This window comes from Dendrobates tinctorius, unplaced genomic scaffold (assembly GCF_039654945.1).
Source record: "Dendrobates tinctorius isolate UK_male_01 unplaced genomic scaffold, ASM3965494v1 ptg000011l, whole genome shotgun sequence".
In the NCBI taxonomy this organism is placed as follows: Eukaryota; Metazoa; Chordata; class Amphibia; order Anura; family Dendrobatidae; genus Dendrobates; species Dendrobates tinctorius.
The window spans coordinates 58907109-58931609 of NW_027361679.1; the positions used below are offsets into that span (position 1 = coordinate 58907109).

Sequence of the window (24501 nt, forward strand, 5' to 3'; positions counted from 1 at the left end):
CAGCCACGCCGTTAAATTGAGCGGCCGAGAATTGGGGTGGCAAATCGGACCCTGAGACAGCAGATCTGTTCTGTCTGGAAGCTTCCAGGGGGCGTCCGCGAGAAGGTTGACAATGTCCGCGAACCAAGACCTTCTGGGCCAATTCGGGGCGATGAGAATGACCGGAAGTCCTTCTGCCTTGATCTTCTTCAACAGCTTGGGAAGAAGAGGCAGAGGAGGGAACAGGTAGGGAAGTTCGAACTGGGACCAAGGAACGGCCAGGGCGTCGGCGCCCACTGCCAGAGGGTCCCGAGACCTGGACACGAATTGTGGGACTTTCCTGTTGAGGCGAGACGCCATGAGGTCTACATCCGGGGTTCCCCACCGAAGGCAGAGCAGATGAAACACTTCCGGATGTAGGGACCATTCTCCCGCCGCGAGACCCTCGCGGCTGAGAAAATCGGCGGCCCAGTTGTCTACGCCGGGAATGTGAACCGCGGAAATTGTCGGGACGAAAATCTCCGCCCAACGAAGAATCTTGGACACCTCCGCCAGGGCTGAAACACTCCGTGTTCCCCCTTGGCGGTTGACATATGCCACCGCTGTGGCGTTGTCTGTCTGAATCCGTACCGGCAGTCCTTTGAGGAGCCTTTCCCAGTGGACCAGAGCAAGATGGATCGCTCGAATCTCCAGAACGTTGATCGGTAGCGCTGATTCCCGATCCGACCATCGACCCTGAACAGTGTGGTTGCGGAATACAGCACCCCAACCGAGGAGACTGGCATCTGTGGTTACTATCTGCCAGTGAATGGGAAGGAAGGATCGACCCGATAGAATGAGAGGTGACGACAACCACCAGTTGAGAGACCGCTTGATCCGGTAAGAAAGATGGACAGGGCGATCCAGGGACCGAGGCGACCTGTTCCATTTCGACAGAATGGCCTGCTGGAGAGGCCTGGCGTGAAATTGGGAAAAGGGAACTGCCTCTATCGCCGCGACCATCTTTCCCAGGACCCTCATGGCTGTACGGAGGGATGGGAATCGCGAGGTCTGCAGCGATCGTACTTCCTGCTGCAGAGAGAGAATCTTTTCTTGTGGGAGAAAAACCCTTGACCGACGAGTGTCGAACAGAAGACCTAGAAAGACCAGGCGTTGTGTAGGAACCAGACAGGACTTTTTCCTGTTGACGATCCACCCGAAATTGGAAAGAGTGTCCAGGACGATTGACAAACTTTGGTGAGCCTGTTGGAATGAGGGAGCCTTGATCAGAATATCGTCTAGGTACGGGAAAAGAACGAGGCCTCTGACTCTCAACAAAGCCATCAACGCAGCCATGATCTTCGTGAAGACTCTGGGAGCGGTGGCAAGACCGAAGGGCAGTGCGACAAACTGGTAGTGGTGCTGTCGAATCGCAAAGCGCAGGAACTTCTGATGTCCGGAGAAGATTGGAACATGTAAATAGGCATCTTGGATGTCTATTGAGCACATGAATTCCTGCTCCTCCATGGAGGCGATGACCGAGCGAAGCGACTCCATGCGGAAGTGGCGAAGACGGACCCTCTTGTTGAGCAGCTTGAGATCCAAGATGGGTCGAACCGCGCCGTCTTTTTTCGGCACTACAAACAGGTTCGAGTAGAACCCCGTGAAGCGCTCCGATTCGGGAACGGGCACAATCACCCCGGAACTGAGGAGAGCGGCGATAGCTGTAGAGAACCCCGGGATCAAGGCTGGATCCTTTGGAGGCCGGGATTCGAAGAAACGATCCCGTGGGAGAGAGACGAACTCTATCTTGTATCCTGAGGATACGACCTCCCTGACCCAGGCGTCCTCCACGGCGGCCAGCCAAACGTCCCTGAAGGAAAGAAGTCGACCTCCCAATTGGAAAGACCCTTCGCGTGCCCGATGATAGTCATGTTGAAGTAGACCGTCCAGATCTAGATCTGGACGGTCTGCCCTGGGAGGAGTGGGGTCGCCAGGAAGGAGTGGGTCTGAAGGAAACTTTCCTTCTCTCCTGGCGAGCCTGCGTCCTCTGTTGGCTGGAGGAGTTGTCCGCCGTATTGAAACGGCGGAAAGTCCGAAAGGGTCGAAACTGACGCCTTAGTGGGGGTCTGCGAGGCTTGGACTGAGGGAGGAGAGAACTCGTGCCTCCGGTGGCGTCCTTAATAATCTGGTCCAATTGGGACCCAAAGAGGCGCACCCCCTGAAAAGGCAGGTTAGTGAGGGACTTTTTAGAAGACAAGTCCGCTTGCCATGCCTTTAGCCAAAGTGTGCGTCGAATTGCAATAACGTTGCTTGACGCCTGAACTGCACAGGATGCAGCATCCAAGGAAGCGGAGAGAAGATAGTCCCCAGCATGGGAGATCTGATTGGCGAGATTGGCCAAATGCTCCGGTTGCGCCTTATCTAAGATGCCCTGCCGAAGGTCGTCTGCCCACGTGGCTATGGTCTTTGCTGTCCAGGATGAAGCAAAAATTGGACACACCGCCGCTGAAGCCGCTTCAAAGGCAGACTTCGCCAGGGATTCTATAATCCTGTCATTAGAATCCTTTAGGGACGCCACGCCTGAAAGCGGGAGAACCGTGTTATTGGATAGCCTGGACACGGGCGGATCGACCGAGGGAGAGGCCGACCAGTTGTCCGTGAGCTCCTTAGCAAATGGGTAGAGTACGCCGAGACGTTTTCCTCTTTGAAAGCGTCTGGTCGGATCCTCTCTTTCCTTGGTAAAAATTTTCCCAAACTGGGAATGGAAAGGAAAAACCCTGGAGGGAGTTTCTGCCCGTCTGAACGAAACCTCCTGATCTGAGGATTTCGCAGGGGAGTCAGCAATATCGAAGGTATGATGGATCGCAGCAATGAGGTCCTGCACTGTGACCTTCATGCTTGCATCCTGGTCTGAATCCAGCTCTAAAATCCCCTCAGATGACCTGTCCGAAAGCGCTTCCCCTGACTCGGGAGAGGAGGCCCGAGAGGGAGACTGGTGAGAAGGGCTATGCGGTGAGATGGGACTAGGAGAGGATTCCGGCTGGGAATCTTGCCTGGGTCTTTTGCGACTACCGCTGGCTGATTCAGATGGAACAATTTGGGACCTGCTTGGCCCTGCTGAAGAGTCCAGGGGCAACTTATCAAGAACGGCCACCAGGGACTGAGACACCCTGGTGAGGTCTGCCACTGATTGAGAAAGCGAGGAGGCCCAGCCAGGCATGGGGGGCTCACTCTCACCTGGGGCCGCAGATGGCTCCTGGACGGCGTCAGGCTGAATTGGATTGCTACAATCCAGGCAGAGGGGAGTGGACTGGCCTGAGGGAAGTTTGCGATTGCACGAAGAACATGCAAAGTACTTGACTAAAGTGGAGGGGGGAGCGGTAGAGCGGGTACGATCAGACTTAGACATAGTGAAAAGCTGAGGTAATGCCGGAAGGTTGGGGGACAGAGGGCGGAGAAGGGTCAGTCTCCAGTGCAGAGCTACTCACGGTCCGGTGTCCCCAGAAGCGATGCTCTGCGACCTGTCAGTGGATGCAGGTCAGAGTGAAATCCGGCCGATAGACCTCCTGAACGAAAAAACCAGCTGGAAAAGATGCTGTCCAGTGAGGAGCTGGTGCCCGGCTAACAGGCTGGGAAAATGGCGCCGTCCTGAGAAAAAGCGCGCCTTAGGAGAGGAGGGAGGGCGGAGCACCTCGTAGGGTTAAAATTCACCGCCCTCTAGCCAATAGCAGGCTGGGCAGGTGAAGGACAGGCGGTGGGAGGGCCTGGGAAGAGCGGGAGAGAAGCCCGCTTAGAAGAAAGGGGCGGGGGGCGTGGCCGCGACGCAGCGGTAGGCCCGAACTGAAGCCGGGGCCTAAATTAGTTGCGGCGGCCGCCTGTCAGCAGGGGGTCGGCGCGGAGGTCGGAAAAAGGACGCCGCCGCCGGAAGCCGCGTCCAAGGGAAGAAGGAAGAGGCCCTGTACTCCCTGTCCCCAGAAAGGGGGGAGGGAAGGGGGGAGGGAAGGGGGGAACGCGGGGGCCAGCAATATGGAGCATGGTGTGCCTATGGGCGTAGGGCGACTGCGAGCGACCGCAGCGCCCGCTCCCTGTGCCACTGAAGAGGCGCACCCCCTGTCCGTCGGGAATGGGCAGCCAGGAAAATAAAAATAAAAAATCCATACTCACCCATCCCCGATCCGTTACCTGGGACTGAAGAACTCCTGCGTCTCATCCAACCGACAGGCTCTGGTAGGCGAGTGGGAGGGAGACTGGCGACAAGGACCCCTGGAGTCGCTTGCACGTCTTGGTGTCGGCGTCCGTCTGGCTGGTCCTGCCGCGGAGAACTGCAAGGATACGGGGTGGCAGTACACGCCGTACTTGCAGACTCCATGTGGGAGTACAGATGTGACTTTTCACTCTGTATCCCTCCGTAGAACCTGAAAAGGAACGACGCACGACGAGGTAGATATGGGTCTAATAAAAGACCCGTGTCCACCTCCTACTGACACTAAGCTAAACTGAGGAATTCTCTGCCGGTCGGTGGGGTGTACACTGCGGAGGAGGAGCTATCTTTTTTTGTGCATAGTGTCAGCCTCCTAGTGGCAGCAGCATACACCCAAGGTCTCTGTGTCCCCCAATAAGGCGAACGAGAAATTACCATATTTTTCAAATTATAAAACGCACTGTCTCCAAATTTGGGAGGAAAATGGGGGTGTGATTTATAATCACTTATAATCAGAAGTAAGCTTAATGGGGGTGGAGTGGGGTCACAGGAGGCAGGGTCGCTGTTTCAGGAGTCTGGCGGCAGGAGCGGGGCGAAGATGCGATGTCTTGGATCTCAGAAGGTGTCGGTGAGCATTGTCCCTCTCCTGCCGCCGCCAGCCTCCTGAAGCAGCGACCCTGCCACATGTGACCCAGCTCCACAGCAGTAAGCCACCAGGTAAAGCTACTGTTGTAAAAGGGAATGTAAAATTCACCATTTTAATTTTAAAAAAGTTTGCCCTATTTTGCACCCCAAAATTTGGGATGCATCTTGTGGTGCAATGCGTCATATATCAGCCTCAGATTTTACATTTTCACATGGGGAAATCTGTAAAAAAATTCTCTAAAATTTGTCAAATGTAGAAATATTCCATATGTGGCTGCACTACTGTTTAGCCATACGGTGAGACTCAGAAGGGACGGAGCGCCATTTGCCTCCTCGAGCGCAGATTCTCCTGGGATAGTTTGTTGACTCCATATACAGAGGCCCTAAATTCCAGATCATCAAAATAGAAAAATCACCCATCAAGTCACCTCATTTTGGAAATTACACCCCCCTCTGGGAATTCATCTAGAGGTACAGTGCCGACTTTGACTCCATTAGTATTTTCCAGAAATAAACAAAAATAGATGTTCCTAAGTGAATATTGTAGTGCCCATACAGCTTGTGCTTATGGAGACACACCCCATAAAATATGCAGGCGCTTCATCACTACAGTAGTGACAACCATGTGGTTGCTAAAGGCTCAAAAGTGTGGGGAGGGTGGAGACATTTAGATTTTGGAGTGCAGAATTTGCTGGATTTCTTTTGGAGGACGAGGAGCCATAGTGCTTTTTCAGAACCTTTGATCTACCAGTAACATGGAAGCACCCTATATTTCCGATGACAGATCTGAGTGAATACATGCATTTTTGTGGCCTGAGTTGAAGCTTTTACTGGGAATATTTTACTTAATATTTTGGATCACATTTATCCGGCTCTCAATGCTGAGCACTTCTACCGGGGCTTCCATCTATATCTCTAAATGACGCAATTCGGATGAAACCCCAAGGGATCCATTCACTATGTGTTACTCTGGACTTCATCTGGCTTCTGTTCAGTGGTCCCCTTTTCAGAAGTTAACAAAACTGTGGCTGACTCTGCTTATATGCACGCTTCAATAAACGGACATCACCAGATCATAGGCCAAAAGGCGTCCTCAGTGTTCCGATCTGCCTCATAGGGAATATTCCGCTAGGGCTTCCATCTGAATCAGGCAATTCAAAAATTTGGAAGGAAAGGCCGGTGTGAGCACTCAGCACAGGATACATGTGAGCCGAGCCTTACTGTGATCTTTAGGAGGTAGAATGAACAAATCAACAGCAGGTCAAGAATTGGTTTTAGTTATTTTTTTCACTGTTTCTCATGAGGTATAAGTGATCAGACCACTTTATTCATGTTGATGCGATTACAGCGAAACCACATTTATGTTTTAATGTTTTGCCACTTCTATACAAAAACAAAATATTGAAAAAAAAAAACGTTTTGAATCACCATATTCCGAGAGCTATAGCTTTTTTTTTTTTTTTTATCTCCACTGATGCAGCTTATTTATTGCAGAACAGGATGACATTCAGTTATACTATTTTTAATTTACATTAGATGTTTTATTCAACTTTTTGTTGGCAGTATGATGTAAAAGCATTGTTTTTGGTGCATTTTTAAAGGTGTTCACTAAAGGGGTTAACCAGTGGGACAGTTTTATAGATTAAATGGAAGCAAAGAATTTCCAGCGCAGTAAACGTAGATAAATTGAAAGTTAACTTTTAATAGTCCAAGTATGAAAAAAAGGGGTAACTGGACACCACAAATGGAGATATATAGCAGTATAAACCGATGCGTTTCAGCGGAGCGCCTTAGTCATGGTATACGTGCTTTTCTATTGCAGTGAATTAGTTCAGTGTACCTCAGACCGGAAGGATGTGGCATGTCAGCTCCTACTCTAAGCAGAATCTTACATGCCACCATACCTAAGTGACCTCGCAGCCATCCTTTGACCCAGGGACACTATGGAGACCATCTGCACAACCATCTCTATCTCGTCGTGCCGATCGGAGCAGAGAGAGCTTCGACCCTCAGCTATGCCGATCGATGTTGCGGTCTTTGACTGCACCAGAGGGGTTTAACGTACGCAATCTGTGCTAGCACTGATTATGGGTGTTTCAGCAGGGTGTCAACTATAATATATAGCAGACACCCGCTGTTGATCAGGCCGTCGTGAAGGAGTTAAGAAACATGAAATTATAATCTACATACCTGAACTAAAAATAGCTGCATCATTGTAAACTTCAAAAGACACATGCTTCTCCTGGTCCTCAGATTCTAAGTTAGCAAAATAATAAATGAAAATAATTATTAGACAGGGTAAAAAAAAGCAACAATATACAGTACACATTCTAGCCAATTCTCTGTATGAAACAGCCTGTATATTAGTAGCAAATCAGCATTTTTATAGCTAGCATGTTGTGGGCATGAGATTAGTGTGGAACTGCAATACATCTAACGTTTCTTGTCACATATGCATATGTATTCACGGCCCCCATTTGCAAAATGAGACCAAGAGTAGAATTTGAATAGGTACACATTTTTGAGGCACGGCATTGCACAAACATATACAGATAGCTTCAGAAATAATTTGGACAGTGACAAGTTTTGACATTTTAGCTGTTTATATAACCATCTTCAATATGTTTTGGTAATCAATATGTGCTTAATGTGCAGACTGAACTTGAGGGTATTCACATTTTAATTCGAGTAAGGGGTAAGAAATTACAGCTTTTTAATATGTAGCTGACATTTAAAAAAGGACCTAAAACAATTAAACAATTATCTCAGAAGCTCTTAAGGGGCTAAATAGGTTATTATCGCGTTAATCCATTAACAATTAAGCAGATAAGAGGTCTGGAGCTGATACCACGTGTGGCATATACATTTAAAAGTTGTTGCTGTGAACCCACAACAAGTGGTTAAAGGAGCTCTTAATGGAAGAGAAACAGACCATCATTAGGCTGAAAAAAAAAATCCATCAGAGGTATAATAGAAACGTTAGGAGTGGCCAAATCAACAGTTTGGTATACACAGACTCACACACACACATACGCAGACCCCCGCATACAGACACGCACATAGTCTCCGCCCACACTCTTCCCTCCTCCCGATCTGCAGCGTTTCTCGCACCCACATCCGCAGCAAATCCGCAATCTTTTTTTACACCTGCAGTTTTTCTGCGGATGTGCCTGACTCAATGGAAGTCAATGGGTGCAGAAAGCTACAGATCCGCAAAAATTGACATGCTGCGGGAAAAAAAAATGCTGCAAATCTGCACAGATTTTTCCGCAGCACGTGCACAACAATTCTTAATTTCACATTGACTTACATTGGCTGTGCACTACACTGCAGATTTGATGCAACTCAGCGCGTCCAAAAAACAGAGGCGCCTGATATGTCATGGACTCCTATACCCCACCCTGGACATACCCTATCCTATAAAAGGAGCCTGGTATATCCTGGACCTCTAAATGCCTCCATTACCCCACCCCTCTATTTTTACCATTTGCTTTGGCAATGCTAACATGTACTTAGACCTGCCAATAAAGCTCATTTGATTTACGGTAATTTGAGAGAAAGAGAGAAAGAAAGGAAGGGAGGGAAAGAAAAAAAGAATCTAGTTTTTAACCTGATCAAATTATTATTTTTTTAAAGGCGATTGCCATTATTCATAGAATAACGGCGATCACGTGATCAGGGAAAACCAGCCCTGATCAAGTTCTCCAGGGTCTCAGCTACCCCCGGTGGCAGAGAACCCCGAGACTTTCAGACTCTGGGGGGCGCTAAAGACTTATACCAGATCAAAGTTTTAAAACGGCAATAAGGGAATAAAGTTCCTTAGCGGCCGCTGTTTAATGTGTATTGGAGGTCGCTAATGGGTTAAAAACACAAAAGGCTAACAATACAACAGTGGGGGAGAAAGAAGATTATGGAACGCAGTAGATAATGATAAAGCCATGACAACAACAACAAGGCATGACTAGTAGGTGCAGACGTGTTACCAGACAATCACATGGACAATGAGGAATGGTTTAGCCTTGCTCATCTTGCTGGTCAGTTTCCTTTACCCACTTTTCTCCACCACTCTTCCCTCAGATATCACATCCTTTGTATCCCGATATGCCTCTCAATCATCAGCAACATTATTCATGACTTTCTTCACATCTGTTTCAGATGTTGGGACTTCGGACATTTCCCACACCAATTCCTACCTCTAAAGTTGCCCTGACACAGTGTGCCAGTGCCCCTGCCATGACAGCTAAGCATTTAAATTATGTATTCTATTTACTTCTTCAAAATTTCATCTGAGTACAAAGGCTAACAATCCTTTTCATCCAAAAGACCAACAAAAAAGTTGCTCTTGAGAAATATATTCCTTAGTCCCCACTAAGGGGCTGAATTGTTAAAGGAGTCTGACAGAAATAAAAGTAGATTATATAAAAAATTATGTGCACTGATGGCAGGGGAGGTTGACTGTACAGAACACTGACTCAAATTTGCTGTCACTGCAGGCGTCATCATCCTGCTATAACAGAAATTTTGTGCGCTATTTTACTTAATTACACCCTTCGCTTTCTTCACTCTAATATGCTTGCTAGAGGCAGAAAAAAATGACACTTGTAAACTGCCTTCAGTACTGCTACTGTCGGGATAGCACTGCTGCCATCAGCTCCCACCTATTTTTTCCTGTGGTTTGTTGATAGTGCCACTTTTAAATTTACTATACTTTTTGGATACAATTATAACATTAACAAAATTTATAACACTTATCCTCAAACTTGTATTTTTGACCTATTATATGTTTAATCCATGGTTGGATATCTCATTACCACAAGGTTAATGTAAAAATAATCTGCCGGTAATATCAATCTGGTGTGTACGTGTCTACAATTTGACAATTTAAACATGTGTGCCAACACAGATCTGCACACAAAAATTAAATGTCTCAATTTGGTGTATTAATTTGTGTTTTCAGACCTTTGCAAATTAATTGCCCCTGCACAAAAAGAACTATGATACAACAGATGTCAGGAGGTAGATGCAACAGATGTCAGGAGGTAGATACACAGCTTTCAAAAGCAGCACCAGCCGACAATATAGTTGTGAGAAGTATCGTTACCAAACTGGACAGGTTAAACAATTACGGTATGCAAAATGTTCTCATACACACTTTGCTTAAATCCCCCCACCCTCCTTAACAAAAAAACAAAACAAAACGATGTTGCTACATATGTACACGCATGAAAAGGGAGATGGAGCAGAAGCCAGTAGTATTGTTATGGTGTGTACAGTTGCTAAATTGGACTAGTTAAACAGCCATGCAAAAATAAAGTGGTGTTTTTTTTAAATATGAAACAATCAGAGCTTTTTGGTGTAGAAAGCAGCAGCGCTGAAAAAAGCTAACCCCACCCACACCAGGCTCAGTATATACAATATCCATAGACAGTGAGCTGCTTATAACAAGAGAAGAAAGACAGGTAGGACTAATGCAAGCCAGCAATGCTAGCAACAAAGTGATAAAACCTACACTAAGTAAACAACACCACACATGGTAATAAAAGACAGACCATTGAATTTTGTGTTTTAAGCCCCCCGTCACATATAGCGACGCACCAGCGATCCCGACAACATTATGACCTGGTCAGGATCGCTGGTGTGTCGCTACATGATCGCTGGTGAGCGGTCAAAGAGGCAGATCTCACCAGCAATCAGGACCAGCGACGACACAGGTATCGCGCGCGTGCGGCGCTTAGAAACCCGCTGTTTACCTTGGATACCAGCTCCAAGCGAGAGCACGCTGGTATCCAAGGTACACAGCGGGTTTCCAAGCACCGCGTGGCACTTAGAAACCCGCTGTTTACCTTGATACCAGCTCCCCAGCATCTGCTTAGAGCGCTGGGAGCTCGCTGATCGATGGTCTCCCGCTGGCACATGCAGTGATGCGCGCTGGCCAGCGGGAGACCAACAATCAAAAAAATGTCCTGGACATTAGAGAACGATCAGCAATACCCGGCGGGGGCCGGTTGCTGATACGTGTCACACACAGCAAGATCGCTCGTGAGATCGCTGTTGAGTCACAAAACTTGTGACTCAGCAGCGATCTTGCTAGCGATCTCGCTGTGTCTGACGGGGGCTACGCCTACGACTAAGCCTACTGTATATCTCGCCTGCTGTCTTGAGATTACATAGCATTAACCTCATTACAGATTCCCTTTAATTAAATTAAAAAAATATTAAATCTCTTAAACCAGTTGATACCGTTTTACTTATTTTGATAATTCCATGTAAGAAACGTTATATAATCCCTTAGGAAAATTTTCCCACCTAGCTGCTGCATATACATAATAGATCTCAGAATGGCTAGATAATTCTAGAATCAACACCATCTTCCAGACATGGCCTTTTCCATTTTTGGTTTTCCTCCCCTTCTTCAAAGGGCCATAACATTTTATTTCTCAGCTCAATTGCAATTCATTGTGCTGTAAAAATGACTTGGCAATATAATTCTCCAGGTCAGTATGATTATGGTGCTACCAAATATACATGTGTGTACGAGCACGGAAAAAAGTATCACTTGTGTCGCCATGTTTTGAGACACATAACATCATAACAGTTTTATTTCCTGGTCGATTGAGCCATGTGAGGGCTTGTTGTATGCATGGATCAAACATTTTAGTAATACTATTCAGGGTAAATAACTATGTTATAATTAATTTTTGCTGCAATTTTGTGGTAGTGAAGGGACTGAATAAATGTAATTCTGGCACTTTGATTGTTTTTTTTTCATTGACCAGTTGGAGATATCCATTGTTTATTTTTTGTCTTTTAACCCCTTTACCCCCCATGGGTGGGTTGCACGTTCATGATCGGGCCAACTTTTACAATTCTGACCACTGTCCCTTTATGAAGTAATAACTCTGGAACGCTTCCATGGATCCCAGTGATTTTGACCATGTTTTCTCGTGACATATTGTACTTCATGTTAGTGGTAAAATTTCATTGATTTAACTTACATTTATTTGTGACAAAAAACTGAAATTTGGCGAAAACTTTGAAAATTTCGCAATTTTCCAACTTTGAATTTTTATGCCCTTAAATCACAGAGATATGGCACACAAAAAACTTAACTTAATAAATAACATTTCCCACATGTTTACTTTACATCAGCACAGTTTGGGAGCAAACAATTTTTAGGAAGTTATGAGGGTTAAAAGTTGACTAGTGATTTCTCATTTTTACAACACCATTTTACTTTTAGGGACCACATCACATTGGAAGTCACTTGGAGGGGTCTATATGATAGAAAATACCCAAAAGTGACACCATTCTAAAATTGCACCCCTCAAGGTGCTCAAAACCACATTCAAGAAGTTTAACCCTTCAAATGCTTCACAGGAATTTTTTGAATGTTTAAAAAAAAAATGAACATTTAACTTTTTTTCACAAAAAAATTACTTCAGGTCCAATTTTTTTATTTTACCAAGGGTAAGAGGAGAAATTGGACTGCAAAAGTTATTGTGCAATTTGTCCTCAGTACGTTGATACCTGATATGTGGGGGTGAACTACTGTTTTGGCGCATGGCAGAGTTCAGAAAGGAAGCGCCGTTAGACTTTTTCACTGCAAAATTGGCTGGAATTCAGATGTGACACCATGTCACGTTTAGAGAGCCCCTGATGTGCCTAAGCAGTGTAAACCCCCCCACAAGTGACCTTATTTTGGAAACTGGACCCCCAAGGAACTTCTCTAGATATGTTGTGAGAACTTTGAACCCCCAAGGGCTTCACAAAATTTTATAACGCACAGCCGTACAATTAAAAAATCATTTTTTCCACAAAAATGATCTTTTAACCCCCAATTTTTATTTTCCCAAGGGTAACAGGACCCCAAAAGTTATTGTGCAATTTGTCCTGAGTATGTCAATATCCCACATGTGGGAGTAAAACTACTATTTGGGCCCACGGCAGAGCTCGGAAGGGCAGCGCCATTTGACTTTTTTGGCTGGAATTGAGATTGGATGCCATGCCGCGTTTGGAAAGCCCCTGATGTGCCTAAACTGTGGAAACCCCTCACAAGTGACCCCATTTTGGAAACTAGAACCCCCAAGGAACTTATCTAGATGTGTGGTGAGTACTTTGAACCCCCAAGTGCTTCACAGACGTTTATAACGCCTGGGCGTGAAAATAAAAAAAAAAATCATATTTTTTCCACAAACATGATCTTTTTGTCATGATCCCAGTGCAGGTTTTTGAGCTGCACGTCAGGGGTTAATGTCTGGAGCTCAGTGCAGGTTTTGACCTGCACACCTCGGGTTAATGATTGTGGCCTCTTTTTGGTTCTGGGAGAGCTTCTTAAACCCCTGGGAAGCTCCAATCCCTGTCAGTTATACTTTTGCCTGAGTGTGGTGACCTCCGTGTGCCTGTGCTTTGTTATAGCTTGTTTATATGGTTCTGACCCGATTCTGTTCCCCGTTGTGAGTTTGCCTGTTGATTCTGTACTGCGCTACCCTCTCTGTGTATGACTCGTTGCCTGTGATCTGACAACTCTCTGCTCGCCCCTCTTGTACACTGCAGCTATCTCTGTGTATGACTCATTGGCTACGTCCTGACTATCCTCCCTGTCTATGCCCCTTGGTAACTTTGTCTCGCAGTTACCCTGCTAGGAGTTCTCTTGCAGCACCTAGCTCTCTGGAGTTTAGGCCACACCCCCAGCAGTCACGTGCTTCAGGTCCTGCTGTTCTGAAGTATGCACCTACTCGGCTGCTGCCCGCTGCACAGGTATCTTTGAGCACAGTTCGCTTTACTCAGGACACGCGCACTGGCTCAGTGAGCAAGTTCAGTGCGGTGTTCCTGACACTTTTAGTCCCCAATTTTTTTATTTTCCCAAGGGTAACAGGAGAAATTGGACCCCAAAAGTTGTTGTCCAGAGTACACGGATAAGCCATATGTGGAAGAAAACTACTGTATGGGCACACGTCGAGGCTTGGAAGGGAAGTACTGATGTTTTGGAATGCAGACTTTGATGGAATGGTCTGCAGGAGTCATGTCGCGTTTGGAGAGCCTCTGATGTGCTTAAAACTGTTGAAACCCCCACAAGTGACCCGAATTTGGAAACTAGACCCCCTCAAGGAACTTATCTAAATGTGTGGTGAGCACTTTGAACCCCCAAGTGCTTCACAGAAGTTTATAATGTAGAGCTATACAAATAAAAAAAATCATTTTTTTTCCCCACAAAAATGATTTTTTTGTCCCCAATTTTTTATTTTCCCAAGGGTAACAGGGGAAATTGGACCGCAAAAGTTGTTGTGCAATTTGTCCCGAGTAGGCTGATACCCCATATGTGGGGGTAAACCACTGTTTGGGTGCATGGCAGAGCCAGGAAGGGAAGGAGCACCATTTGACTTTTTCAACGCAGAATTGTCTGGAATTGAGATCAGACGCCATGTTGCGTTTGGAGAGCACCTGATGTGCCCCAACAGTGGAAACTCCCCAATTCTGACTCCAACCCTAACCTCAACACACCCCTAATCCTAATCTCAGCTCTAACCCTAACCTCAGCTCTAACCCTAACGGGAAAATGGAAATACATAAAAAAAAAAATTATTTTATTATTTTTCACTAAGGGGGTGATAAAGGGGGTTTTATTTACTATTTTTAGCGGGTTTTTATGTTTGGCAGTTGTCATACGCTAAAAGATGCCTTTTATTGTAAAAATAGATTTTGCATCACCACATTTTGAGAGCTATAATTTTTCCGTATTTTGACCCACCGAGTCATGTGAGGTCTTATTGTTTTTATTGGTACCATTTTCGGGCATGTGACATTTTTTGATTGCCTTTTATTCTGATTTTTGGGACGCAGAATGAACAAAAACTAGCATTTCATGATTTTCTTTTGGAGGGTACATTTAACACCATTCCACGTGTGGTAAAATTGATAAAGCGGTTTTATTCTTCGGGTCAGTACGATTACAGAGATACCTCACTTATGTCTTTTTTTAGGTTTTGGCGCTTTTATGCAATGAAAACAATTTTATATAAAAAATTATTTTTGCATCGCTTTATTCTGCGAGCTATAACTTTTATTTTTTTGCTGATGAAGCTGTGTGGTGGCTCGTTTTTTGCGAGACAAGATAACGTTTTCAGCGGTACCATGCTTATTTACATCCGTCTTTTTGATCGCGCGTTATTGCACTTTTTGTTCGGCAGTATGATAAAGCATTGATTTTTGCTTTGTTTTTTTTTTATTTTTTAAGGGGTTCACTAAAGGGGCTAACTAGTGGGACAGTTTTATAGGGCGGGTCGTTACGGATGCGGCGATACTAAATATGTGTACTTTTATTGTTTTATTTTATTTCCAAAAATGAATTTATTAGGGAATATTTTTTTTTAAATTTATTTAGGGATTTTTTATAAATTATTTTTACATGTATTTTTTTTCACTTTATTTTATTGTCCCATTACTGTAATGTGTCAGATCGCTGATCTGACAGTTTGGACAGCACTGCATAGGCTTCCTCCGTGCCTGCTCTCTGCAGGTACTGAGGAAGCCGTCTCCTTGCAGGCCCCCGTGGTCATCTTGGATCGGGGGGCCTGCAGGGAAGGAGACCCTCGGACAGTGCAGCACACCGCACTACTCCGGGGGTCTCAGGGAAGCAAGCAGGGAGCCCCCTCCCTGCCTATGCTTCCCTAATCCCCCGGTACACTGCGATCATGTTTGCTCGCAGTATGCCAGGGTTAACGTGCCGGGGGAGGTCCGTGACCGCCCCTGACAGTGTCGGGTGACCGCCCCTGACAGTGTCGGGTGTCAGCTGTGATAATCAGCTGACACCTGGCTGCGATCAGCCCCATGTCAATTTTTTTCTGGTGTTTCTCTGTAAACTAGCCAGTAAACGCTAAGCAAACAGCTGTGATCTGACACTAACAGCCTGGGAACCTTTATTGGCTGCTTCCCAGAATATTAATATCAGCCATTGGCTTTTCATCTGTTGGTTATTAAAATTACGCGGGATCCCACGCAATTTTTTTTCTTTAAAATTAACAGTTGCTGTTTGGTTACAGCCTATGTATGTTTATTCTGTTAACGCTCCAACATAGGCTGGTGACAATGTGTGTGTGTGTTCGTGTTTACTTAACGGCTTAGTAATGAGGGTGTTGGGCTGACACCTTTTCCTTACTAAGCCTAGGGATAGGTGTCAATGACAGCTGCAGACACCAAGCCCTGATCCCATTACCCTGATGCCACTGCATAAGCATGAAAAAGGTGGTGTTGAACCAAGAAATTAAATCACAAAACTTTTTTTTTAAATATCTTTATTTAGCTCAAAAAAGACTTAAATGTTGTACAAAAGCACATACAAAAAAGCGCGTCTTTGCCGTTGCGTTTTTCCTTCGAATAGATGCAGAATTCTTGCAGAACTTTCTGCAAGCAAATACCCAACGTGTGCACATAGCCTTACACCGCTCCCTTAACCACCAGGTCCTCATTAAAACTTCAAATACAAGCTGTAAATGCTTGGCCAGACCGACATTGATACCTCCATGCATGCCCATGGCTGACTGCTACTGTGCAATTTGTATATTTCTACTGTGGGTCAATTGATGCCAGTTTTCCTGGTGTCTACCCCTAATGTTAGCTGTTTGGGACGTTTGATTTGGCCTCCCACTGAATCTAATGGCTTTCTGGAACGTTTGTCAAACTGTCCAACAAACATGTTCGGCGAAAGTCTAATCGTTTGGCAAATCAAACCGAACCTTGAAAGGTTAGCTCATCTCTACTGAAAACAGAATGAAGAAGACCATATTGCAAGTGACGAGCAGCTGTCAGCTGAGTATTATGTTTTTTTTCCTCATGGCCCTGTTTGAACTTACATGCATACACAGGTTAGGAACACAGCTACAGAACACATCTAGCTTGTGACTCGGGGACTGCCTGAATAGGTTTGCATTGTGAAATCTAAAGGCAGATTTGTTATTAATTGGTATAATAACTGAGATCTTCATGTCAATGTTAATATAGCTATGCACATACTTTAAAAACCTACATTTTTCTGTATTAGGTCATTAAAAAATAAAGTCACATTTAATCATACCCAGAGGATCCAAATCACAAGCAACCGGTTTTATTGCCGCAGTAGATCGAAGTGCTCTTTGGCGTACAACAGGTCCACTTTTACTGTAGAAACATACACAAAAAAGGTCAAAAAGTTAAAACATTTGTACATCAATAAAAGACAAAAATTTACATCATGCAGTCATGACCCCACTAACATCTAGATATGTCCAATAAAATCATTTAAAGAACATTTTTATGTTATAAAACCATTGATTCATTGATAATGTGCAAAAGAGTATGCTAGGGGAGGATTGTTGCATGGAAGTGCAGGACCATGAGGGGAGAGGGTCAGGGAGGCTAGTCCTCTTGTCACCCAAATTGGAAAGTTGACGAATGGAGGCGATATAGTATAAGGCTATGTGCCCACGTTTCGGAAATGCTGCGGAATTGTCAGCAGCATTTCCGCAACTCCCTGCCACGGGTAAAACGCTTGCAGAAAGCGTTTTTAGCTTGCAGAATGCTAGCGCTTTTCCAAGCAATTTGAAGCATTGCTTGGAAAAGTGATCGACAGGTTGGTCACATTTGTCAAGCATAGTGCTTGACAAGTGTGATCAACTTTTTACTATTGATGCTGCCTATGCAGCATCAATAAAGATAGAATGTTAAAAATAATAAAAAAGATTAAAAAAAATATGGATATACTCACCTTCTGGCGGCCCCCGATCTCAGCGGCGATCCCGATTCTCAACGGCGCTGCTGTCAAGTTCCGTTCCCAGACGTGCTTTGCGAGAATGACCTTTGTGACGTCATGGTTGCGTGACCACTACGTCATCAGAGGTCATTCTCTCAAACGAATATAGCCTGGAGGGGTCCCCAAATATTAAAACATAACCTTTAATCAATTATTCAAAATATTATATACAGTGGGGAAAAAAAGTATTTAGTCAGTCAGCAATAGTGCAAGTTCCACCACTTAAAAAGATGAGAGGCGTCTGTAATTTACATCATAGGTAGACCTCAACTATGGGAGACAAACTGAGAAAAAAAAATCCAGAAAATCACATTGTCTGTTTTTTTTTCATTTTATTTGCATATTATGGTGGAAAATAAGTATTTGGTCAGAAACAAGCAATCAAGATTTCTGGCTCTCACAGACCTGTAACTTCTTCTTTAAGAGTCTCCTCTTTCCTCCACTCATTACCTGTAGTAATGGCACCTGTTTAAACTTGTTATCAGTATAAAAAGACACCTGTGCACACCCTCAAACAGTCTGACTCCAAACTCCACTATGGTGAAGACCAAAGAGCTGTCAAGGAACACCAGAAACAAAATTGTAGCCCTGCACCAGGCTGGGAAGACTGAATCTGCAATAGCCAACCAGCTTGGAGTGAAGAAATCAACTGTGGGAGCAATAATTAGAAAATGGAAGACATACAAGACCACTGATAATCTCCCTCGATCTGGTGCTCCACGCAAAATCCCACCCCGTGGGGTCAGAATGATCACAAGAACGGTGAGCAAAAATCCCAGAACCACGCGGGGGGGACCTAGTGAATGAACTGCAGAGAGCTGGGACCAATGTAACAAGGCCTACCATAAGTAACACACTACGCCACCATGGACTCAGATCCTTCAGTGCCAGACTTGTCCCACTGCTTAAGCCTGTACATGTCCGGGCCCGTCTGAAGTTTGCTAGAGAGCATTTGGATGATCCAGAGGAGTTTTGGGAGAATGTCCTATGGTCTGATGAAACCAAACTGGAACTGTTTGGTAGAAACACAACTTGTCGTGTTTGGAGGAAAAAGAATACTGAGTTGCATCCATCAAACACCATACCTACTGTAAAGCATGGTGGTGGAAAAATCATGCTTTGGGGCTGTTTCTCTGCAAAGGGGCCAGGACGACTGATCCGGGTACATGAAAGAATGAATGGGGCCATGTATCGTGAGATTTTGAGTGCAAACCTCCTTCCATCAGCAAGGGCATTGAAGATGAAACGTGGCTGGGTCTTTCAACATGACAATGATCCAAAGCACACCGCCAGGGCAACGAAGGAGTGGCTTCGTAAGAAGCATTTCAAGGTCCTGGAGTGGCCTAGCCAGTCTCCAGATCTCAACCCTATAGAAAACCTTTGGAGGGAGTTGAAAGTCCGTGTTGCCAAGCGAAAAGCCAAAAACATCACTGCTCTAGAGGAGATCTGCATGGAGGAATGGGCCAACATACCAACAACAGTGTGTGGCAACCTTGTGAAGACTTACAGAAAACGTTTGACCTCTGTCATTGCCAACAAAGGATATATCACAAAGTATTGAGATGAAATTTTCTTTCTGACCAAATACTTATTTTCCACCATAATATGCAAATAAAATGAAAACAAAACAGACAATGTGATTTTCTGGATTTTTTTTTCTCAGTTTGTCTCCCATAGTTGAGGTCTACCTATGATGTAAATTACAGACGCCTCTCATCTTTTTAAGTGGTGGAGCTTGCACTATTGCTGACTGACTAAATACTTTTTTTCCCCACTGTATATATATATTAAAGTCTGAACGACAGCTGGTGTTGGATGATGAGGGTAATATCTTCTGCAGTTCGGACTTTAATATACCGCTCAACGTTCTCCTCTGCTCGCAGGCAGAGCAGGGAGAATGACAGCCGGCTTCAGCACCAGCCTCCAGGGGACAGCAGCTTACAGTAGCTGCTTCTTCCCCGGCAGCCATCCATGCACACGGAGGACTGTGTGCACTGTTCTCCATGTGCGGCACGTTTTGCGGTCCATGTGTCCATGTGAAAACAGACATGTCTGCATGTTTTGCACACAGACACACGGTACGTCAAAACACAGACAAGTACATAGACCCATTCACTTGAATGGGTCTACTTGTGTCAGTGTCTCTGGTACATAAGGAAACTGTCACCACACTGACGTGTGAAAGGGGCCTTAAGGAAATGCTGACAGCTGATACATACGGTCCATGGATTGGGCAGCATGTAGCAGACACTGTCTGCATGATTTCAGCTGTGTATGTTTTACTCTGAAATGCTGTGGCATGTCAGTGAAAAAAAATACATTAACCCCTTAACCCCCAATACGCCTTTTAACGGCGGTAGTTAAGGGTACTTAAACCACAGTGCTGTGTAAAAAGTGTATAGCGCCCCCCAAAGTCAGATTTTCTCCAGGGTCTTGGCTGCCGGTCGGTTTTTACGGATCGCCGTTATTAACCGTATAACGTCGACCGGAAAAAAAAGTCCGATGTGCCATTTAATTTCTCTCTCCTCTGATGTGATCACACATCAGAGGAGAGAGAAATAGGGTCCCTGATGCTCCTTGGCCCTCCTGCTTCCCCCGACGTGCGCAGCCATCTTCTTCCAGGAAGAAAATGTCAGGTGCATGCGCACTGTGCCTGCCGAGATCTGCGTACCGGCACCCGGCAATAATAGGAAGATTTTTCATATTGGTTCATTTTGGGCACTGTGATCGGGTCTATCACAGTGATCAAAATAAAAAAAATAAATGTAAATAAACCCCTCCTTTATCACCCCCTTAGTTAGGGAAAAATAATGAAATAAAGAAAATATATTAATTTTCATTTTTCCATTAGGGTTAGAGTTAGGCTAAAGCGAGTTGGGCTAGGGTTAGGGATAGAATTAGGGTTGGGATTAGGGTTGGGATTAGGGTTGAGATTAGGATTAGGTGTATGTTGGGGTTAGGTTTGTGGTTAGGGTTGCAATTAGGGTTAGGGGTGTGTTGGTGTTAGGATTGGAGTTAGAATTGAGGGGTTTACACTGTTCAGCCACATTAGGGGGTCTCCAAACGCAACATGGAGAAAGATAATGAAGGAAAACAATGTATTTTCCAAAACGCGTAGGAAATGGTTCTTGTCTTTCTCCGTTGTGAATTAGTGTGCACACTCTGAACACGAAATAATCACGTGCTGAGGACGTCACTCAAACTCCACAGGTCCTGCACTCGGTACATGCGCTCACACGCGCTCCTCTCAGTACCGCAGGATATTAATCAGAGTTGTTACCGGCCGGGACATCGCTGCTACGATACCCATGAACGGGCAGGACTGACAGATTTACAACCAGGATTATCTTCTAATTGTGAAGCCTTTGAAGCCTTTTTCCCGCAAGGATTGGATTACATTAACAAGTCTACAGGACCTTAACACCACAGAACTGCAATAAGGTAATGGAACTTTGCATTGACTAGAATAACGGATCACCTAGTATCCGGACATAAGTGTTTTATTCAGTAAGTGTACCTAGAATCTGCGCAGAACTATTTGAATATATTTTATCAGATTATAACTGGTCTAATTGGTATAGACCCTTGCTGTGCAGCGATTTTAGGGAGGTCGTAAGCGCCACAAATTTTAATATTCCAACTCTAAACCTTTTTGCAGAAATTCCAGTATTGCCACTATCAGGACTTCCCCTTCTCATATTGGGCCTGAGACAGAAAAGAATTTTCTCCATACCCTCCCATAAATTTTGGTAGTTACTGGCTTTCTGCTACTGAGTAAGGTGGATATTAACCCCGCTGAAAATCCCTTTTTGTCTAGTAGTGACCTTTCAAATTCCAGACTGTCAAATGCAGCCCGGACTTCTGAGGGCGATTTAAGGGCCCCTGTGTTAGAAGGTCCTGGTCCTCCGGGAGCACCCATGGGTCAGTCACTGACATCACTCTCAGCCAGTAGAACCATGGTCTTTTCGGCCAAAAGGGGGCTATCACAATCACTCTGGCTCTATCCTCTCTGATCTTCCTCAGAACCGCTGGTATGAGGCATATTGGAGGGAAGGCGTACAGAAGACCTGATGTCCACTCTATCCTGAAGGCGTCTACTGCCAATGGCATGTCTGCTGGACTTAGGGAACAGAATTTCTGAACCTTCCTGTTGGTCTCTGAGGCAAAGAGATCTAGACTGGGTTTTCCCCTTCATGTGCACTATCTGTTGAAAAATGGACTCTTTTAGGGACCATTCTCCTTGCTTCAAGTGGTTCCTGCTCAGAAAATCTGCCTTCAGGTTGTCTACACCTCAGATATGCAGGGCCGACAAGGAGAGGAAATGGTGTTCTGCCAGAGTCATGATCCTCTTTGTTATCTGCATCACTGACCAAGAACGGGTGCCCCTCTGGTGGTTTACATATGCGACTGCAGTTCGGTTGTCCGATAGGACTCTCACATGTTGTCCTCTTAAGTGTGGTAACAACCCCTTTAACGCTTTTTCGATGGCCTGAAGTTCCCAATCGCTTTAGGATAGATTTCTTTCCTCCTGGGCCCAGGGATCCTGGAGCCATAACGTGTCTAGGTGAGCTCCCCACCCCCAGGGACTGGCGTCCATTGTGACTACCTTGCAGGCTGTGTATGTCCAGGGTACTCCTCTCGGAGATGACCATCTGTAACCACCACCTGAGTTACTGAAGTACAGAGTCCAGGAGGATAAGCATCCGCTCTAACTGTCCCTGAAGTTCCAGGTCGTTCTGCAGCACACACCATTGCCTTGTATGGAACTGTGTCCATTTCACCCCTCCATTTCCGGTGTGAGCCTGGGCCACATCCGAAACACGCCGGATCACTTCCGGTACGCGCTCCCCTTGCTTACCGGCTGCCGCATCCTCCAAGCCTCTCTGGGTGCCCCGCGCGCACCTGGCCCCAATAAAAGTAAAATTAATTGAGACATCAGTAGGTTAAATGTTTTTGAATATCCATATTGAATCAGGAGCCCCATATAATGCTCCATACAGTTCATGATGGGCCCCATAAGATGCTCCATAGAATAATATGCCCCATATAATGCTCCATAAAGGTTATGGCCCCATAAGATGCTCCATAGATTATGTCCCCATATGATGCCCCATAAGATGCTCCATACATTATGCCCCATAAGATGCTCCATAGAATATGCCCCCATATGCTGCCCCACAGAATATGCCCCCAATATGCTGCCCCATAGAATATGCCCCCATATGCTGCTCCACAGAATATGCCCCTATATGCTGCCCCACAGAATATGCCCCCATAGAATATGCCCCCATATGCTGCGCCATAGAATATGCCCCCATATATTATGCCCCCATATGCTGCTGCTGCTGAAAAAAAAAAATAAACATACCATACTCACCTCTCCTGCTCGGGACCCGGCACCTGAGATATTCACCTGTCCGGGGTCCATCGCTGCTCACCACTGTCTGCGCGTCCTCCGTCAGTGACTGTTCAGCCAGCAGAGGTCACGGCGCGCACTAACCACGTCACCGCGCCCCCTACTGGCTAAACGTCACGGACACAGGAAGCAGCAGACAGGGTGAGCAGCGATGGACCGGGGGACAGGTGAATAGTGCTATACTCACCCATCCTGGCCCGGTCTCTGCAGCCTAGCTTCTCCACCGTCTCCCTTCCTGCCTTCAGCGGTCACGTGATACTGTTCATTACACTCATGAATATGCGCATATTCATGAGTTTAATGAGCAGTACCACGTGACCGCTAAAGGCAGGAAGGGAGACAGTGGAGAAACTGGGGGCTGCAGAGACCGCGCCGGGGGGGGTCAGCATTATCTCTGACACCCCCGCTGCCCCTCCCCCGCTGCCCCCCAGGTATATGACTCGTGTATAGGACGAGAGAGGGACTTTCAGCCCCCAAAAAAAGGGCTGAAAATCTCATCTCATACACGAGTATATACGGTACTTTGAAAATTGGTGACATATTCAATACTTAAACACAATACCTACATACACACACACACTAAAATTGAGGTAATTCTTAAGTTTTTCTTTCTTGAATGAATGAATAAATGAATGAAAATCTGAATGGTGTATAGAACATTTAAATATAATTTTTTAATGCCCTCAAAATAACTTACAAGACAGATTCTTCATTGTGGTGTTCAGCATGACATGGTGTGCTGATGAGATTTATTTTAGCTTTTCTTTTTCTGCAGAAAAAAAACATCAGGGTCACTTATTGTATAAAAAAAAAAGGTAAAAAAAAGGTTAAAAAAAGGGTGCAATTTTAGGTAATAAAAGTCCATAGATTATTTTTCTATAAAGAGACAGATGCATCTATAAGAAAGTAAAGTTCGAATTTTTTCAGTGGTAAGATTAAAGAGCAACTGTCAAAATAGCATCAACCATCCCAAGTCGTAAATATGTGAATGTACGTAGGTCATAGGAAGCTGAATAAAATAATACGTTGATATCTCTAATCTAATATGTCTTATTACAGAGAGCGTAACGTAACGCGTCTTCCTGAAGCGTAACAATTTTGTATCTTACAGTTATTAGATTCTTTAGAAGGATGTAGATCTGGGGATTTATTCTGACGGAACATTGGCTGAACTGGATGGACAAATGTCTTTTTTCAGCCTTGCTAACTATGTTACTAATTATCCTTTAAAACACCACTTCAGCACTGCAGTGGTATCACTTATACACACTCCCAGCCCCTGGTAATATACTTACCAGCCTCTGTCTTCAGCTATTCCAAGTGCTTCTTCGGTCCCAAAACACCATCTTGTGACCACAACTTCTGACTGACAGGAAGCCAGACTTAGATTGAGAGCTTTGAGTGTTGTCTCTAAGAACCTCCGTTCTGGCTCTCAGACTTCCAATGAGAAGTGACAACCGGCTCGCCCAGCAAACAATGGAACTATCAGCCAGG

At 45.2% G+C, this 24501-nt stretch overlaps 1 protein-coding gene across 5 annotated transcripts in view; it reads right to left on the minus strand.

Annotated features, from left to right (window-relative positions):
- Nucleotides 1-24501, minus strand: part of CENPC (centromere protein C) — a 274172-nt gene that overhangs the window by 75814 nt on the left and 173857 nt on the right. For all 5 annotated transcript variants that reach the window (XM_073542563.1, XM_073542570.1, XM_073542556.1 and 2 more), the window contains 3 exons: nt 23705-23776; nt 16878-16960; nt 6998-7063 (listed from right to left, as the gene is read on the minus strand). In XM_073542563.1, coding sequence (XP_073398664.1) covers nt 6998-7063; nt 16878-16960; nt 23705-23776 — 221 coding nt within the window. The remainder of the gene's footprint in view (nt 1-6997; nt 7064-16877; nt 16961-23704; nt 23777-24501) is intronic.